Source organism: Ptychodera flava, chromosome 19 (genome assembly GCF_041260155.1).
Source record: "Ptychodera flava strain L36383 chromosome 19, AS_Pfla_20210202, whole genome shotgun sequence".
Classification (NCBI taxonomy): Eukaryota; Metazoa; Hemichordata; class Enteropneusta; family Ptychoderidae; genus Ptychodera; species Ptychodera flava.
The window spans coordinates 31,184,127-31,204,728 of NC_091946.1; the positions used below are offsets into that span (position 1 = coordinate 31,184,127).

At 38.8% G+C, this 20,602-nt stretch overlaps 1 protein-coding gene across 4 annotated transcripts in view; it reads left to right on the forward strand.

Moving 5' to 3' along the window:
• Positions 1-20,602, forward strand: part of LOC139119261 (peripheral plasma membrane protein CASK-like) — a 144,924-nt gene that overhangs the window by 79,051 nt on the left and 45,271 nt on the right. For 2 of the 4 annotated variants that reach the window (XM_070682968.1, XM_070682970.1), the window contains 3 exons: positions 3,247-3,330; positions 5,219-5,324; positions 16,233-16,354. In XM_070682968.1, the coding sequence (XP_070539069.1) occupies positions 3,247-3,330; positions 5,219-5,324; positions 16,233-16,354 (312 nt within the window). Of the gene's footprint in view, positions 1-3,246; positions 3,337-5,218; positions 5,325-16,232; positions 16,355-20,602 lie in introns of all 4 variants that reach the window. The other 2 variants (XM_070682966.1, XM_070682969.1) reach the window with 1 other exon arrangement.

The following is a 20,602-nucleotide window of genomic DNA, read 5'->3' on the forward strand; positions in this document are numbered from 1 at the left end:
TCAAAACCTTAACTTCTTTCAAAGATAATTTGGAAGATAATTTAAGTTTTGAGACCAAAGTGAGAAGCTCCTCAAAACGCAAATTGATTTCAGAGCTTCACATATCGTTTGAACTACCTATTACTTAGTTGCAAATAATACGAAATCTGATTTAAAACTTCACTTCAACTCCATTGTTTGCTATGTTATAATTTAATTTATAATAAAGGAAGTGGGTATGAATAAGTTTGAATAAGTTAAAGAGGATGGTTTCACTTTCGTTACATTACTTAAGCTCAAAGCATCACATGATGTTCATAATGAGTTTTGAAGACCAGGATTATTTATTGTGTATTTATTGTGATACCTCAATAGTAGGAATAAAAGCATGTTCAGAGCACAGGTAACACAGAATTTTTATTTATTATAACTTTTTTAAGCTTGTTCACCCTAATCACCATCGATAACAAGGAGTTTGGCCAAACAATGGTGGTGATAGGGTTTAAACGTGAGAAAATGCTCATTGACATTCAAACTTGGACATCGATAAACGCTGAGATGGTACTTGCATTATCAAGGTTTCAATCTCAAGCCAGCTGTGTCACCACGATTCTACCCACGCTAATCAAGGTTAACCTAGTTTATCAGCCACTTTTCAACAAACTTTTCCACTTAGTTGACACATGACCACCTTGCGCCAACATGTTAAAAAATTTCTCCACAGAGCGGGTTCAGGTGTAGCGGTGTGCTGTGTGTTTCAGGGGGGTACATACATTTTAAAAACTTTCTCACTTGAAGCTGTTCTGTCTCTAACATTTTTTCATGGATCCCTAAAAAAAAATGACTCCAGAGTTACTAAAGTTTTTGTGAAAGATGTTTTGCTGTGATTTTGTAGCCATCGTTACATAATTCAATATCAATAAAAATATGAATACATTACAGCTTCGAGGTACGGAGTAAGTTGATCTCAATATAGTCCTGAGTAATTTAGGTTGCCTTTTAAATCCTTTTCTTCAGAGCAACTTAAGATATCTTGCTTGATATCACTTTTTGCTTTGCATGGAAATAGTAAGTTTAATGTACAACCAAGGCTCATTTTGCTTGAATTCTTGTGTCAAGTATGACAAAAGAATGCTGGGCCAGAGCAGTATATCTATGATTATTTTTAGGTATTATTCGAGAATGCATGAATCTCTCCCTTTTCCCCCTCTTTGCATGTTATTATATCTTCAAATTCAGCTTGAATGCACTTGAAGCATTCTGCCCATCCCAAGCCTGCAAGAAAACACTTGCCAATGTGGACTCTTTGTAGAGCACAATGTTGTATGCAAATATATGTAATTGGTTACAACGTTTCTGACTTGAGCAGCACTGTATGCAAATAGGGCTGAGTAGTTATTCTGTTTCTAACTTTTGCAACATTACATGCAAATAAGGTACATTAGCAACAATGTAAATGGAACACTATTGTATGCAAATAAGGGTGAATCCTGATTGGGTTAATTGTCATTATATGGTAATGAAAAGTGTGTGGTCATATGTATGCAAATGAGGGTGGCTTTGTTACAATAATTGTATTCTTTTGTTGTCGTGCTCTGTTTTGGACATGCTAAGAAGTAATAGACTTCCTTCATGTTTTCCTTAAAAGTTATATTAAAATAATTATTTTTTAAATGGATGCATCTTTGATTGGAGATTGTACTAAAGATAGGTGGCCTCTTCTTATCTTGAAAGTTGATATGTCAGGTGTTTCAAACAATGCAAATTTGTCCTTCCCTCTCAAGGAAGCTGTTATTTGGTGACAAGACAGTCAGATCATAGTGCGAGGGACTAAAATTTGAATCACAGGCCTGCATATCTGAATGCCCCTGCCAACTCACGAGCCTCCCCTTCAAAAGTTAGACAGATTCCTAGTTATTTCCTGTATCACTTCAAGACGTACATGCCATGTCTTTGTTTCCCTTCATTGGTATACATGAATTCAACAAAATCTGTGCCATAGTATCACTAACAAGCCCATGGCATGGGACCATCCGATTCACGATATTTTATCGCTATCAACACAATGTGTAGAGCTGCCTTCCCTCCAAACCCGTTAAATGCTAAACAAGAAGAGCAGTGTTTTTTCAGTCTGTCAAAAAATGATAACCATTATAGTTATAGTATCATACAATATGGTTAGGAAAAAAGATCAAAATATGTTACTGCGCCACTTTTTGCCAAATGTCAAGGACCGAACAGAAACTTTGGTTCTTGGCTTTATGGAGATTTCCGTCCACAGAGACTGATGGATCGGGTTGGCTCTGTCCATCCATCCATCCACCTGTCCAGATTGTCAGCAGTCTTTACTTAGAGATGTTTGAACTGATTGCATTCAAACTTTGCACAATAACATTGTATCTTGAGCTATGAGGTGCATATACGTGTAAATTTATTTTGTGATGTAATCCAATGTGACAGTCAGACAACCATTTTGTTAGGATTATTAAAAGTCTGAAGCTGTTACACAGAAATCACAGAAATACCTGCCCCAATTTAATTCAAACATGGTACAAGAAAAAACTATGATGACATACATATACATGTGAATTTATGCTGTGGTAAATCTAATGTGGTCACCAGGCTGCCATTTTGTTGTGTTTTTTTTTCACGTCCTGAGCCGTTACGAAGACGTACGTAAACCAATTTAATTCGTACTTAGTACAATTACAATGTATGTCATAGTACATTGTCCTTGTACCAAGTTAACGAGTCCTTTGAAAGTTTGTGCAGTACCACCAAAAGTCATTCAGAAATAAATACATTAAAATGAATATTCCTGAACCTGGTACAAGTTCTTTCAACTTTAACCCTTTGAGTGCCGCAGTTTTTCCCACCAAAATTTTAGTGCAACATTTCGCAAATTTTTATGAATTTTTCTGTAATTTTTTGGATAATTTTGGACCAAAGTGAAATCATATTTCATTGGCTAAAGTTTTTTATCAAAATTTTGGCAAAAATATGAAAAAAATTGACTGGAGTATAACTTATAAAGGTTACAAAAATTGACTTTGGCGCCCAAAGGGTTAATACAGCCTTGACAGAGTTATCTCAAGTGTCTGAACAAATTAAGTGGCATTGCCCAATCAGTGAACTGCAAGGTCATCCTGTAGCAGAAACAAACACTCCAGCGTTTCGCACTTTTGCTGAATTGTTTTGTACGCTTTTTATGAAAATTTTTGATAAATCTCTGAAAGAGGGGTTGTTGTTTTTTTCTCTATTCATCAGGAAAGAGAGAGAATGGCCCCCAAGCTCCACCTGCATGAGAGCGTTGAAGAATTGAAGAAGTTTAATGCAAGGCGTAAGTTAAAGGCAAGTGTAAGTTATTCTTTATTCAACAATTCTCATCACAGAATTTACTATTTCTTGCACTGACCGTGAGTTTCATTGAATTTTGTTCTGGTATACAGGACTTCAAGGAATTGTATGAGCTGTTTGTGTATCGACAAGTTTAATTTTGACTTGATGCGCTGATTTTTTTGATACTAGCTGCATCACCAGCAAATTTGACAATTATCGACTGAGGCTGATGGGCAAGTGTAGCATGCTAGCAGGGTCACTGACCCTCTCTGTATACCTGGTACCACAATTTGCTGTTTGTGGTTGCTGGTGGTCCTACTTCATCTTGTAACAAATAATTGCCTTTCACGGATCTGGCAGTATTTTACCTAGAGTAGGAGAAATTGTTATACCAGTTTTGACGTCACATTGTTGGAATTAGTGAACCTTGCAAATTCATTTGATTTTCAGAACAGGTCATGACTAGCCATCCCTAAAACTGGAAACGTGTTGGAAATAGAAGTCACTTGCAGGCATACATTACACCCATGCCTTGGACAATAGTTGTATTTGTTCGTAGTACCATCGTTGACACACTCTCTTTACCCTGTGACCTTACATGACCTTTTCCTGACCTTGTTTGGTCTGTGTTTACTTTTCAAGCACGTGTGTACCCAGTATATACACCTACTGTCTGGAACCATTCAGTGGTGTAGATCTAGTAATTGTAAATAGAGATAGCTAGCTGTCATACATTTCCTTGTAATTGCGTTGTTTTATATCAACAAATATCTCCTTACATGCCTACAGGCAAGTTTATTTTTTCGAAAAACGTTTCCACCTTGTGTTTTTTTATGCTTCAAAGATCCATGTTTCTACAATGTGTTCCATTTGTTAATTTATTTACGGCATGGTAGCTGTAATCTAGTATGTGTTTTCAGCGTTTTTGTTCCAATTATCAAACTCCCAAAGTACGGTGTCTCTTTATAGGTCAAGAAGTTTTCAAATTTTTCTGATTGACACTCGTCCTACACAAGTGCAGTGGGCATAATTAGTGAAATAACAACTGAATTGTCAGTCACCCAGTGTTACAACTTCAAATAAGGAATCCTATAAGATTACTTTGGGACCGGAAACTTAATAGGATTACCGTTGGATTTCTAAGAGACAATGAGCCACACATAGGACTATGTTCAAAATTAGCACCAAAATCAAACAATCTTTCAAGATGAGTGGCACATGCTTCCTATGAATCTTTCTCTCTCAAGATTCCTGGTATGTTTTAAAAGAGACAACATGCTTGGGCATATAAAGAAAAGTTTTGGACGATATAAAGTAACTGTGAGCATTTTCCATTATTGAAACACTGCAGTCAGCACGCCTTGGGGAGTAGCCGTACACCTAGAAAATTAATAAACTCCTCCTTTGCTGTATAATTGTCCAACTTTGCCACAGGAATATGTAGGGTTGTTCCAAACTTTGGGGGTGAAAGGTTCCAGCGACTTACAACTGAAGGAGAGTGCTTCCAAAATTCACAGCTTGCTCTTGTTGAAAATGGACACTAGGATGTTATGTATTCAAGGCCATGCATTTGAACAGAGTGGCTTGTCATCCTGTATTCAAAACACATGCCTCAATTCTTGTGGTTTGCCCTCCAGTCCCATCGCCATGGTTACTGTGACAGACGGTTTGACACAGCTTCTGTGCAACAGACACTTCTTTGTCCCCCCTCCCTGAGTCAGTTTCCAGTTACAAATTGAAAGCGCAAGTTACATACCTGTATGTTCTGTCTGACGATTAGGTACTGAAATATACAGTCTGTTGTTTCAATGTAATACTTTCAATTTCATTATGCAGCCCGTGTGGCTGTATCTTACAGGACTGTATGCAAACTGACAATTTTGTTTATTGTTGTTTACAGGGTGCTGTGCTGGCAGCTGTAGCAAGCCATAAATTTACGAATTTCTACAGCGATCCAAACACGTCTCATATACATGATTTTATGGAAGACGACCCTACATCTTCTGGTAAGTGAACATTCCATCTCAAGTAACTTACTACTTGTCAAAATACGAACAGCTGTTAGAGAAAGTGTATTCTTTACCTGTTGTGTGTGATGAGGATTGACATCGCTTATTTGAATTTTAGCCACCTTTACAACTTGTGTCTGTATCTTGTTAGAACTAGAAGAATTTGTGTATGCCAGTGGAAAGTTATTTCTGACACAAGTGTGCATTTGTTCAGTTGTGATGATGAATATTTAGTGTAGAGATATTGGCCGCCGATCATTCCCAGTGACACTGAAGAAACTCACAGTTCTCGATCAACAAAAACATTGGTTTATTACGTTTAAACTCACAGTACAGAGCAGCACGTCGCATTCATGTGCGTTGCCATTGTAGGTTTTAAAAAGCATGATGGGAAATCTGGTAGTAATGAGAATTTAACCCCAGATCACACAAAATAACACGAATAAATTAAACTATGAAGCAACTGTTGCCGGAAACTTTGTGACAAATATGTCCATGTTAACACAGTCCGCGCAAATAAATCATTGTACATGCACAGTGATGAGTGTCCTGAAAAATGTGCATTTCGGTCAAAGTTCAGCCATCGCCTGTACATAGATTCTCAAAGCTGTGTCCAAGCTCTAGAAAAGTCTCTGTTGAGCAAAGTTTTTATGTCATGCGCAGTATGTGTTCAAAGCATCGACTGTAGTATGTCATATTTTGCCAAATTTCTGGAATCATGATAAACGCGGTAAACAACAATAAACAAAATTAAGTTTTGGTCTAAACAACAACAAATAACAATAATAAAGTCGGTAGGTTTTCCACACCCTCCCCCTATTAAAGTTACTTCAACTTTAATATAGAGGTTTCCTAATCGTCCTCATTCTCGTTAGCAATGACACCAACAAGGCAATCTACCGCAGCAGTCTTTGCCCGACGAGCAGGGCGTCTAAACTCTTGGTTGGTTTGATCTCTTTCCTCTTCGTCAGCTGAAGTGCCTGTCTGGTTAATCACAGGGTCAGCTTCTGGTTCAGCTATAGTGCCAACCCCTGTTGCGTCGTTAGTTCCGCTGACTTCCAGATCACACACCAACTGGAGTGGCCTCTCAACAACATAGCCACTACCTGTCCGGATCTTGTATCCTCTTATCACTCCATCCTTACCCACTATGTTGTCTACAATCCGTCCTATCTTCCAATTTGCTCGATTCTTGGTCGTGTCCTTGAGTAGAACAATCGAGTTCTTTCTTGGTAACTCCTGATCCTTGTCCTCAGCTCTCTTACTGCAACGTTCCTGCAAGGCGTGAAGGTACTCATTCAACCAACGTTTACGAACGTTCTCTCTGCAGGATCGTAAGTACTTCAGCCGCTTACTCATCACATCTCTCGAGTCATCCATGTCATCGATGCTCTCCTCCAGAAACCGCGCTGGTTGTCCACGCAACAGCAGGTTTGGGGTGATCACTACTTGCTCGAAGTCTTCTTCCATATAGCACAATGGTCTGTTGTTCATGAACGTCTCCACATCGAGCAGAACTTCCTCGAGCTCTTCAAATTTCAGTAGCGCTCTTCCTATAGCTTTCGACAGACTTCTCTTCATGATGCCGATGAGTCGTTCAAAGAATCCACCCCACCATGGAGAACGTGACATGTTGAACTTCCACTCTATGTTATGTGTTGTCAAATAGTTGAACAAATCTTCATCCTTTTGTAACGTCGACAACCACCGTTTGGTCGCGATGAAGGTCTTTGCGTTGTTGTTCACCATGACTCTTGGTGATCCTCTTCGTGCAACAAACTCCTTCAACTGTCGCTTGAATTCATTCACAGACAGGTCTCTGCAAAGCTTGAGATGCACAGCTCTAGTGCTGGCACACGTGAAGAGGGCAATGTAAGCCTTTCTGGTCTCATGCTTTTCTGATTTGTACATGAGTGGCCCTGCAAAGTCCACACCTGTCACATCAAATGGCTCAGTGAATTCCGTTCTGTAGGTGGGCAAGGCCGATGTAGCTGGAGCATCCAACACCTTTGCACGATACTTCGCACAGTAGCTGCATTCGTGTCGTATAGATTTGACTATGGATCGTAGCTTTGGGATCCAGTATTTCTCTCTGACCTTACTCATTGTTGTTGCAACTCCCCCGTGTAATGTCTGAAGATGGCAGTGCTCAATGATACGCCTCGCAAGGGCAGATCTTCTCGGGATGAAGATAGGGTTGTAGCCTGGCACTCTGCCATGACACCTCAGTATTCCATCTTCATCTGCTGCTAATATGACATCTGAAGTCATGTCGTTTGTTTGCTGTGTTATGTGGATCCATATCTTCTCTGATGCTGTGATCTCTGATTTAGTGAGTGGTCCCACTCGTCTCATCCCCTTACAGCCATCTATGAAACGCTTCATATATGACGTTATGCGTAGAAGCTTCCAGAATTTGAACTTGCTCAGAAGCTCTTGTGACCATGCTATCGTCTCATTCTGAGTTGCATCTTCCAGTAGAAGCATCACTTCTCTTTTCTTCGTTGACTTTTTCTCTGACTTTGCTCCCTCTGACTCGGAAATCTCTGGTTGAACTGGTCTGTCACCTTCACTTGAGAGCCAGCTTGGCCCTTGAAACCACATTGTCCCGAGTCGACTTGGTGCTGACCCTCTAGTTCCAAGGTCGCTTGGATTTTCTGCTGTTGGCACATATCTCCACTTGGACTCTGTCAGCTCGTCAATCTTCTTGACCCGATTGCGCACAAATGTTGACCACTCTCCACGGTTAATCAGCCAGTATAAAACAGTGGTGCTGTCTACCCAACTGTGACAAGCTGTGATGGGGAAATTGGACAAAGCTTTGCTGACGTTATTCTGTAGTTTGGCTAGGGTATGTGCGGCAATCAACTCCAACCTTGGAATGCTTATGTGTTTAGGAGCGATTCTTGCTTTAGCTGTGAGTAGATTCTGGCTGACCGGTGTTGAGTTCTCATACGCAACGATGTATATTGCAGCACAAACAGCAGTCTTGCTTGCGTCAGCAAATCCATGCATCTCATAATGTGTTGGGTTGCCAGTGAACACACAGCGTGGTACAGTTATGGTTGGTGTACGCTGCAAGCTGTTTATCCACATCTGCCATTTCCGTTGAATTTCATCTGGAATTTCCTCATCCCAATGTAGCTGAAGAAGGCACACTTCACTGAAGATCAACTTCGCAGTGATAGTAACTGGAGAACTCCATCCAAGTATGTCAAAGATGCTGTTGATATCAGCTAACATCTTCCTTTTAGTGATTGGTTCACTGCCCCTCTGACATGATTCAAAACTGATTGTCAATGTGTCCTCCTCCTTGTTCCATGGAATACCTAAAATCTTTGTCTCGTTGCCAGATGTGTTGCCAACAAACTTTGTTGTGTAAGTTTCTTCTTCCTTCTTGTCATTCTCTGCGCTGAGGTGATCGATGTTGCTATGCCATTTGTGAAGATTGAAACCACCCTCTGACAGTATTTTGGTGGACTCCGCCTTGAAAGTCGCAACATCATCTTCTTTGTTTCCACCTCCTTGAATATCGTCAACATATGTATCTTCCAGCAAGCTGTGTACTGTTGCTGGATATTCCTGTTGATAGACCTCAATGTGCTTCTGCAATGTTACACCAAGAATATATGGACTTGATGTCGCTCAAAAAATCACTCGTGTGAATCTGTACTCTGTCACCTTACGATCTTGTAGATTGTTGTATCACAATACTCGCAGTGCATCCCTGTCTTGTTCATGCACTCTGATTTGCAGGAAAGCTTTCTGAATATCTCCTGTGATACAGAACTTTTGCATGCGATTTCTTGCCATGATGTCAAACAAAAGTGGTTGTAGTGGTGGCCCTGTCTCTAGGCAGTCGTTGAGTGAAGGGCTTCTCACGTTGGCTCTCGCTGAGCAGTCATACACTATTCTCATCTTTGTTGTTTCTGCCTTATCTCGAATGACGGCTTGATGTGGGACATAATGTACTGTCTCCCCTGTTTGATTGGCTGGTACAGGCTCAATCACTCCCATGTTGATTTGTTCTCTCATGATTTTGTCGTACTCTTCTAATCTCCCAATTCTCTCTAGTCTCTTTGTTGTGCTGTATAGTCGAGCTGTACACAAGCTCTTATTTGTAGGAAGTGGAACATGATCTTCCTTCCAAGGTAGTTTTGTTTCATAGTATCCACTCTCTGCCCTAGTCAACTGTTTCTTGAACTCTTCGTGAATTGCTGCACTTTCCTTTATATCTATGTCTTTGATTCCAAGAACATCCAGTGAGCACAGCTTCTCAAATTCTTCTTGGCTGGATCTCAAAAAGAACTGTTTCTCTGTCTGACTCTCTCTCCCTGACTGCCGTCCAGAAATTGTCCAACCCAGCATCGTGAACTCTGCTCCTGGATCCTTATCTGGGTGGGTTCCAAGGACTAGAGGTTCTGTTGTACGAATCCTCTGGTAGTCTGCGACTCCCAATATAATGTGAACTGGCATTGAAACATCAGTTGTCTCTTCCTCGCTGAAATGTTACCGGCTGAGTCGTCTATGTTGTTTCTTCAATGCCGGAATGCGTGGGTTAGGCAGGTGGGTTAATATATCTTTCTCAGCATTCACACACCCCGCATTGATTGAGAAACCATCAACTGCTAAGGACTGTAATGTGATACTGTAAACCTTAACAATCTTCCTTACAGTGCCGTACATCTGTTCAATACAACGTTGTTCTGTCTTCGCTGGCTTCAAGTGCAATTTTGTGATCAAGTCTGAACATATGTATGAACTCCCTGCACCTGTGTCAAACATGACTCGAACTTTCTCCTTTCCCACTTTGGCAATAACAGTGGCATGTAATGCTGAGGCATGATCCATCACTGAGCTCAATCCCTTTTCCACTTTGGTATTGTCCGACACATCAGCGTTGATTTCCCTTCTTGTCACAAATTAATGTATGATGCTTTCCTTTACAGTTCTTGCATCCCCGGGATCTGCAGTTGACTGCAAGATGACCAAATCCTGTACAGTTGAAACACATCCTGTTTCTTCTCAGTATTGCTTTCTTGGTGGCCACATCCAGTACTTTCATACAGCCATTACTCGAATGATCTTCTGAACTGCAATACACACATTTAGTTTTGCGACCTTGTTTAGACTCTCCATTACTGCCAAGAAGTAACTTTTCTTCTTTTTTCCTCCATGACGTGTGTCTTGCTGTATCATCTCTTCTCCCTGTGGTAACCCTGTCGTCACTAACTCTCAGGGGATTTCTCTCGACATACTTTCGTAAATTTTCAACAAGCTGTTCCAAACCCCCCTCTTCCCGATCATCGTCCTTTTGTACAAGAACTTCTCGAACTGGGCCAAGCTTGTCCATCAGAGTGTAGACTGAGCTTTGTGCAGTAGTCAGTTTCCTCATTGTTGTGAGAGTGCGAACTATCCTGGCAAGCCTGTTATAAAAGTCATGAATGTCACGCAACTTGTGAATGTTGGCCACTACCGGTAGTTCCTCAAGTTCCTTTATCAAGGCTTTGTGCACCTTAATGTCCTTCCCATATGTCTCGACTAGTATTCTTTTGGCTTCCTGGTATCCCTCTGAGGTATGTGGTAGCCCCAGGATATCCTCCTTTGGTTTGTCTTTCACTAGCTCTAGTAAGTAATTAAACTTACTGATTTCAGCGAGATTAGAACCATCCACCTCTACGGTAAACTGATTCCAAAAGCGCAACCAATCCTTGTAGTCACCTGAGAATGGCGTGATAGTATATTTCTGAAGCTTCACTGCTTGTGTTGAGGGCGCTGTTGAAGATGCATGCTCCCCCCTGTGGTCAACTCGTTCAGCACGGCTGGCATCAATCTGTCTCTCGAAATCTAATTTCTGTCTATACCACTCTTCCTCTCGTTTTTGTTGGCGTGTTGCTGCCATCTCAATTTCCATTTGTTGTTGTGCTCTGTATTTTGATTGTTGCTCATTTACCATGCGCTGGATATGTAGCTCTTTTTCAAGCTTGAGTTGTACGTCTCTTTCCACAGCTTCGTCCAGCTGTTTTCTGATACGCTGCCGCGCCTCCCTAAATGCCTGGATGGACACTTTCTGTGTTGATGTCCACTCCTTCACATGTTCTAAGTCTGACTCTGCTTCCAACATATATTCGGCTGTCTCGTCTTTTAATTTGTCTAATCGCTTGATCAACTCTCCTATTTGTTCATATGCCGTGGTAATATCTACCGTGTCATCACTGTTGGATAGCTCTGCAATTTCATCAAGTTTGATTTCAGCAATTGCCAACTGTCGTTTGAATCTCTCCTCGGTAAATGCCATGTTTTGTGCACGTTTGTAAGCACTGCGATCAATCGGTTATTCGACTGCAAAACCTCGTAGCAACTGCGTCAGTTCTGCTTTCCCACGGTAACTTTCATCTAATTTGATTGATGATGCAATGCTGTGTACAACACTTAGTCCTATATGATGTACTCACGCTCTTTCCAGTATCTTTCTCCCGTCGTGGTCGCCACCGTTCAGTGTGGGGAATATTTAGTGTAGAGATATTGGCCGCCGATCATTCCCAGTGACACTGAAGAAACTCACAGTTCTCGATCAACCAAAAACATTGGTTTATTACGTTTAAACTCACAGTACAGAGCAGCACGTCGCATTCATGTGCGTTGCCATTGTAGGTTTTAAAAAGCATGATGGGAAAATCTGGTAGTAATGAGAATTTAACCCCAGAATCACGACAAAATAACACGAATAAATTAAACTATGAAGCAACTGTTGCCGGAAACTTTGTGACAAATATGTCCATGTTAACACAGTCCGCGCAAATAAATCATTGTACATGCACAGTGATGAGTGTCCTGAAAAATGTGCATTTCGGTCAAAGTTCAGCCATCGCCTGTACATAGATTCTCAAAGCTGTGTCCAAGCTCTAGAAAAGTCTCTGTTGAGCAAAGTTTTTATGTCATGCGCAGTATGTGTTCAAAGCATCGACTGTAGTATGTCATATTTGCCAAATTTCTGGAATCAAAATAAACGCGGTAACACAATAAACAGAATTAAGTTTTGGTCTAAACAACAAACAAATAACAATATAAAGTCGGTAGGTTTTCCACAGTTGTGATGATGTGTTTTTTTATTTGCTGACCTTTGACCTTTTTCAAATTGACAGTGATAATGTGCTATGTGATGGCATACCACTGTCCAAACTATTTTGTGCTTTTGAAACTTGCCGATTACTTTTCTGATAATATCATTCTTCAAGTAATAGTTTCCAACTTCTCGTGCTTTGTGCTCGCATGGCAGTTGTGACCAGCGCCCTCTATGTCAACAATTCTACAGAGATATCTACAGTTATGTGAAGCACTTTTAAATTGTAGATTTTCCAAACATTTCTTTTTCGATTTGAAATAATTGCTTCAAAAATTTGGTTTCATAATCTTAAAAGTCAGCAGTGTGCAAAATCATCTTATCAAAATTTTGAGGAAAAGTGAATAATCACAGCTGCTGATTGTATACTTTTTACAGAAAAAAAATTTGAAATATCTTTTTTGATCTGATGGTTGTACTTTCATTCTTTTTTATATTGGTTTTCTTGAGTCAAGTATGGAGAGTGTTTGTGTATATTTGTTATGAATGAAAATTTTCAAATTAATTTTTTCCTGTCGATCAGTCAATCAGTGCTGCTTGTCAGGTAGCACATACTGTCATGTGGGACTCATAATTTGGCAGTGTCTGTATGTACATGGGTCACCTGCTGTGTTGTAATCATACCTGACCAGATAGCTCTGAAACTAGCCACTGTAGGTGTCGGAAGCCCATTTTAGGTGGGTTTTGTTGACATAATCAATTGAGATCAAATAAGGCTGGCATATCTCTGATGAGACATTATTTATCTAGAGTGGCTGAGTTCAAGAGTTTTACAACTTTGAACCTTCACCTAGATGAAATTGCCTTTTGTCATTTTTCACCACACCTGTGTATGGCGACCCTACCTCTGTTTTGATTGGTTCTGGTTACACAGCCGGTCCTGACCAGTTTTGTACAATTCCAGTCATTTATGTTTCAACTCGACAAAATCTTAGCATGTGAACTATCACCAACTTAGAAGGGACAATTTTATGAATAATACAAAATGTTAATTGCCATGTAATAAAATGCATGAGTTCAACCAGACGGGATACAGGTGGGAAACACATTCCGCTGAAACCCTCTTTTCAAGTCAATACTTCCTTGTATGCATAAATATTAAAACTGTCACTCCTCATTTTATTCAAGGTCAGTGAAGTATGCAAAACTGTTAAGTGAATTTTCAAGTTTAAATTACTGAAGCATTTTCAAATAGTGACAATAATGCCAATTATCATACGCTACAGATTTTCTAATGCCCAACAGAGCATGAAGCTGTGTGTGTCTTGAAAATTCTTTATGGAAAATGCATGTTATGTATAGATTTCAACGGCTTTTTTCAGCATTAACCTAGGCTGCAGCTTTAATCCAATGGTAAATAATAGACTAAGTATAGCTTGTGTGAGAGAATTTTTTAAAAAGTTCATGAACCAACTTCAGCAAGATTCATTCTTGATGCTAATGTGTTTTGTAAGGTTTTAAATAAGAAGGATGACCAAAAAAAATTTTCTGAAGGTCTAATTTAAAAACAAAACTAAATAATTTGCTCATGGAAAAGAAATATCACCAAAAAATGAAACAGCAGAAAATGCAAGTTACTTTCTAAAAATTTGTGTTGAAAAGAAATTTTTTTTGCATGAAGAGAAAAAATATTTTTCCAGACATTTTAAGCCAAAGGTTAAAAATAATGACAGAACAGCAGATGGTATAAAATTATTTGGCCTGAGAAATCTCCAGTTCATAAAAGAAATTGCATTTCAAGTTTGCTTTGCGGAAAAGTGTGTGAATATTTTATGCGTTCAGGAAAGCAGTAAGCTATTCTACTTCATGGTTTGATCGGCTTTAAGGTAATCGCTGAAATTTTCAAATGTTCTGTAGGATTGAATAATCATAACTTGGAAAGAAACAACAGGATGCAAATAAATATTTCAGAATCACATGAAACCTTGCAGTGTTGTGGAATTGTCACATAAATTTCACAATGATAGTAGCATAACCATAAAAACGTACGCTGTAGTTTGGTCGTTTAGATCTGTATTTTATGTTTACAGTGTGAGTGTGTCATTCAGCATATAGTGATTGATTTGTGATTGCCCATTAAAATAATTCTTTTTCAGAACTTCAATAATTAATTACAAACAGAAATGTTTAAACTGAGGGGCTTCAAATGACAAGTAAAAATGTGCCCTATCCATAATAATTACCGGTATCGTATGTTGACTTACACAATGAAAAGCAAACAGTCCCGAGCAAAACCTTAAAATATAAAATTTTTTGACTACAATATGAAAGTTGTGAAGCTGAATTTCGTGGTGGTGGAAGCGTAATATTGGGTTAAAATAACATTTTGAAAGCAAGATGATGTATGTATTATGTAGCTGGCAGATGGTGGACAATGTGGATTTCTTATGTTTAGAATTTAATAGATCTATTTTACTTGATATACCCTGGGCAAGCAGTGTCCTGAAGTGACCTTTCGCTCATTGCTTCTGAGAATTATAAAATATGGTGTGATTGACAGCATCAGTGATACATGATTGCTATCACGACAATTTGTTACATTCTTATCGCCACTGTACAGACAGTGGAGGGTTAATGTGGCGCCTAATCGTGTGTACGTAAGTGTATGACATGTCAGAGAGATTTTGACTGACATTGCAAAATTTTTACTGACGTTGCAGAAAATGTTTCATAGCTTATGATACGATGTTTTATATGATTGAGGATCTGTTGGTATTTACACATATTGCAGCTGATTTTGCAAGTTTTGTATCTGACATGAACACATATCTCTTGTTTTGTCTAAGGATTTCAGCTTCTTTATCACTTCATTATTTACAAATGTAATTTTTATCAGCAGGAGTTTTTTCATGGCCTTTGAATGACATCTGTATGTCACTCAAGATTGACAGCTTGGAAAAAAGTCTTATCTTTCTCAGTACATTATAAAAAAACAATTTCTTTGATTTATGTGCATCGTACCGTGGTTCTGTTCATCTTAGCAGTAGAATATGTATAAAACAAGATGTTTTAGTAAGTCTGTGTGACCGAGAACAATCTGTATCAATTATTGAATTATTTACATAATGGTACTCAGAGGTGAAAGATTATTTTTTGTACCTTTATTTTACCTCAGTGGTCAAATCTCAGTGTTCATGTCGTTTAGAATGTTTCATATGATCTTGCCAAAGATTCAGACATGAACTTATTAAAATGTTTGTAGAGATGAAAATTGGGTAAATTCTCAATCAGATCCAAACCCTCAATGTACGGTACCATTGACCTAGTGAAGACATTGCAGTCAAAATCGCTCGGCTAAAATCCCACCCTGACAAAAAGAATGGTTCAATAACCGAGTTACGTTGTGGGAGAAACATCTCGTCTTGTCGTCTTGTCAGCTGTATTTGCGATAAGAAACACCTAGTCTTGTAGGGTCTTGTCAGCTATATTGGCGATAAGAAAGTTCCACCAGCCTGTGACTCTGACCTCGGCACAATGTCACTATGACATTCTTTGCTGAAATTATTGAATTCAGGGTAAATTTCTGTCAGTCTCAGATCGATTTGCAAATTCACAGTTTGCATTTCATCAAAAGTGTGAATCTGAAAATAAGGATGCAATCCACAGTCACTCTATAAAGAAGAGGCATGAATGTTGCTGGTTTTCCTATAAAGCATGGAAAGTCAGTATTGAAATGGAACTTTGATGGACAAGTCCAATTAAGCCAATTTGACCCGCTCTGAGTGACTGATAAAATACTCGGAGCCAGTAACGGAGAGTCATTTATTTGCTGTTCTCCACAGGTGCAGTTTCCCAAGTCCTAGATAGCCTAGAGGAAATCCAGTGCTTATCAGATGGTACAGAGAAAGACGTGGATTTTCTTCACAGCATATTTGAAGATACGCAGCTTCACGCTCTACTAGACGTGAGTAACTTTCTTTACCGTAATTGCAGTTATTGTGGCTGTTTCAGACTATTTATGTTATTATATTGTGCAGTATCATCAGTACATGCAGCGCTCCGAACCTAATGGACTTGTCATGTTGTCCACAGGCGACAAAAGCTATTTCCCCTTTCCTTCAGCCTTGCATTGCTGCTACTTCATCCAAAGGAAGATCTCTGTTAAGTTCCTGCCCACATTTCCCAGAGTAACCCTGACAGAGATTGAGAAAATCACATTGACAATCATGTCTACTTTCTGAGGAATATATTATCGTATTTGCCTCTACAAAATTATAGTACAGAGATTGCAGTATTATTGTCAACTTTTTTTTTGAATTTTATAACAAAAACTGTTAATTTGTTCCATCATTATAAACAGATATTTTATCAGTGAATTTTATCAAAGAGAATATTACTTTGTTACAAGTGAAACAACCGACTTTAAAAAGAAAATCTTTTACCTGAGTGCATTGCTACCCAAAGTATGGCCAGTATAATCATGATATAGTGACTCTCTCAAGAAGAATGACAAGAAAACTAACTTCTGAATCATGTTCATTGTGCGTACTTTGATCATGTCTCACAGCTGATTACACACAGCATGTAAAAATCATAACAATTAATGCCATTCTCACAAACTAGTTGTAAAATACACAAGAAGTTTATGGTCACTTTTCAAAGTACTTCATGTATTCTTGACTTGGACAGTTGGTCACCCTATGTGTGTGTTTCCAAAGGTGAAAAGTCTGGCAACACCTTTCCACTGTGTGTAGATTCCAACAGGAAAGTTAGGAGATGACACCTTGAGAAATTCCAGGTGCACAACCTGTTGATTCTTTGAACGTTCATTGCGTCCATTTCCCAACCTCAAAAAATTCAGTGGAGTTGATAGTTCAGGACGTCAAAACTCCCAAAATATAACTTCGGGAAATACATTCGGGAAATACATTCGCAAGTAGCTTTTTGTGAGTGACTGATTTTGAATACTCAACCACAAGAGTTTCATATAAATGTAGGGATAGTCTCCATGATCTGTAACTTTATCACCAAAGGTTAAAGGTCACAGGTATCCAATGATAGACAAGCCTCCTTACTCCAAGCTTAAATCCATTAATTAAAAATGTAGACATCAAACTTTGTGAAGATTAAACCTGAAATTCTGATATCAATGAAATTAGTATTTGCTAATGAAATAGGTTCGACTATTTGATTGTAAAGAGGATGTGCCAAGTTGTTATCTCAATGCTGAGAGTTTTCAAGTTTGTATCTAGAATTATAAGTATGTATCATATCTAGAAATGCTGTGAAGTGTTGTGTACTATTATGCAATCAGATAGGTCACCTGCATGTCTATTATCCCATCATGCTTTTATTGTATATCATGGCATTGGCAATGTGTTGTTTCCTAGAACAATTTCTATAGCACATTATAATCAAAGCATACCATGCATATAGTTTATGCATATTTGATACACTGGTTGTTACAATGTTACAAACCATGTTGGTAACATTGTAACAACCATGTTACCCGTTTGTTACTTTGTAACAGTCACTGGGGGGGGGGGGGGATAGTTGTTACTTTGTAGCCTTCACCTGTTACCTGCAAGCATCAATGCCATGCATGACCTGTGACCCAGTGTCACTCCAAAGGTGACTTCTAATGTTTACCTCCAGGGTTTCACCTACAACCCTGCCAAGCATCCATATCACCCTTGACCTTTAACCCAGCATCAGTCAAATGTCAACTTTTGAACCATGGGGTCACAGAACCTGCCCTGATATTTAAAATGCCAAACATAATCATGAAGAAGCAAGCTTACAGCTGTTGTTTGTCTCAGAGGGGGTTGAGACGAGTCCATACAATCACTGTTTACTGGCCTTCACTGCTAACATTTCACATCTCCTTGGAATACATTCCATACATTGTTGAAGTATCTGTTATTCCACACTGACTAGACTTCTCACTGTCTTTACATCGGTATGTGATGGTACACACAACCAGAATTGTCTTGTCAAGCATACTCTGTGAGTTTTTTATGTCATTATTTGTGTTTGACTCCCCTCATTAATCTTCAATATCATTCCCGTTTAGCTCTCTCATTATAACATCATCAATTTAATAACCCTAGACAGTAGAAGTTCGTCTTGCTTCTACAGTCTATGATTCAACTCTACAATGAATAATGTGAGGTGTGAAACCTTTGGATATACCCTTGAGGCCAAATGCACTGCTAAATACCCACTTGTCATGTAATTTCCCCCGAAAAGCTTTATACCAGAAGTTCTGTGTAATTCTAAATGTATATATTTCACTTCCTTTGTGAAAGCCATTTGTAAAGTTGTCCCCATGTACAAGTTTCAAGTTAGAGCTACGCCATAATCATTATATTCTCAGTGAACTTTCTGGTTAGAGCTTTAATCACCACTTTCTAAACGTTATCTGATATTTTGAACATCAGAAACTGATAACTTTTTCCCAGTATCAGTATGAAAGATGAAAATGACCGAGGTCAGACGGTTTTAGAGGAAGAGGTGAAAGGTCATTTGGTTTTTCCAGATATGCTTTTGGGGACATTCTAAAATTCATTTTTTCACACACAGCATTTTTGCACAAGTGCATATCCATTTATCACATCCTGTATCACAGCAAATATTATGCTTGATGGAAAATCTGTGGTAGGTACAATGAGCCTGTAAGTGTTTGTGACTTTCTGTAAACTGTAATGTAAGACACGGTAATTCGCGTAAAATTTTGTGGTTTGTTTTCATTAGTATGTTGCTGACAGTCGTCCGGAAAATTCAGTTGCAGAAATTTTTTCGGGTTTGAACCCCGGAACTCCAGCTGTGATTAATTTCAACAAGTGTGTATTCCTAGCCTTTGTGTCAAGAATCGGCGTTGATTTATGAGTCATGTAATTCCATGTTGAAATACCATATTTTAGAGGAGCTAGTTTTTCAGTCAGAGACATGAATCAAGGGGCTCCTGTCGTCCTGTCACCAGTAAAAGTCCAAGTGCTCTCACAATTGTGTGTTGATTTGTAGTCATTTTAGTAGATGATAAAATTGTGCAAACTTTTGCATATCTGGGATATCTGTGAGACTTTTCACAGAATTAAAAGTAGGCGAGTTCTCAGAGTTTTTCAAAACTTTCAATTGTGAAAAATTATCACTTAGTTAGCAGGTGGCATTGTATGAATCAAGTTAGTGATTCATGACAATCTTGTTGCCCAGGAGTGTCTCAACCGCATGTAGCCAGGTGAACATATATTTTTACTATCGATATGGTATGTGTATCGAACAGTTAGTTTTTTGTCATCATTACTCCCAGCATCAGGATCTTAACCTGTTCACCCCCAATTCCCTGTAGACAAGTCCACATTCACTATTGATGACAATGAGTTCTGGGCCAAACCATGTTGGTGAAAGGGTCAAGTTGATTTCTAGCATCCGTGATAATCTATCTCAGTCATGATGAAAAGGTAAAAAAAACCCCATAAATTGTGATATGAAAAATGATAGTGAAATTAACTGACTTGACTTAAATGAATTACCCTGGCATGAATTCTGACCCCATACTGTGAGTTATGATCATGTATTTCACCATGGCATTTGCTGTTGAGAAAGTCGGGCGCTCCCAATTCAAGGAGTTTTAAATTCTGTTTACAGAGGATGGTTTACAAGAGGTATTCAAAAGTATATGTTGACTCCATCAAAAGGAGGGCCATGGCATTTCAAGTGTTTTACATTAAAACATAGCGTTTACAGTAGAGTTGTGATTTATCGGTATTAATAACAAAAATTTCAACAAAAGAGGTATATCAACTGGTCATTCGTAATCTCATCGGTGTCTTATTCCAGTGGCTGCATTAATGGCTGCCTTCTGTTTTCAACCCAGGGCACCCATTTTTGAAATTTTTGCATATTTAGTAAGAAAACTTTATCCAAAGCAACCGTTTCAGTTGCCTGACACATGAAAGCCATTAGATTAAGAGATTATTTTACAGAAAGTTTTGAATGAAGATGAATTGTTAAAAAAATCAGAGGTCTGCATATGTTTTCAGTCACCCTCCGCAATGAGCAATTATTCAGTAAGACTGACTTGTTTTGCATTACTGAAAAAAACAAGAAGAAAAGTTTAACCTTCTGCGTTTTTATGTGCATATGGCTAGGGATGTTTCATTACTGGTGAAAGCACTTGACAATGAGTCACACAGGTACATGTACAGACATT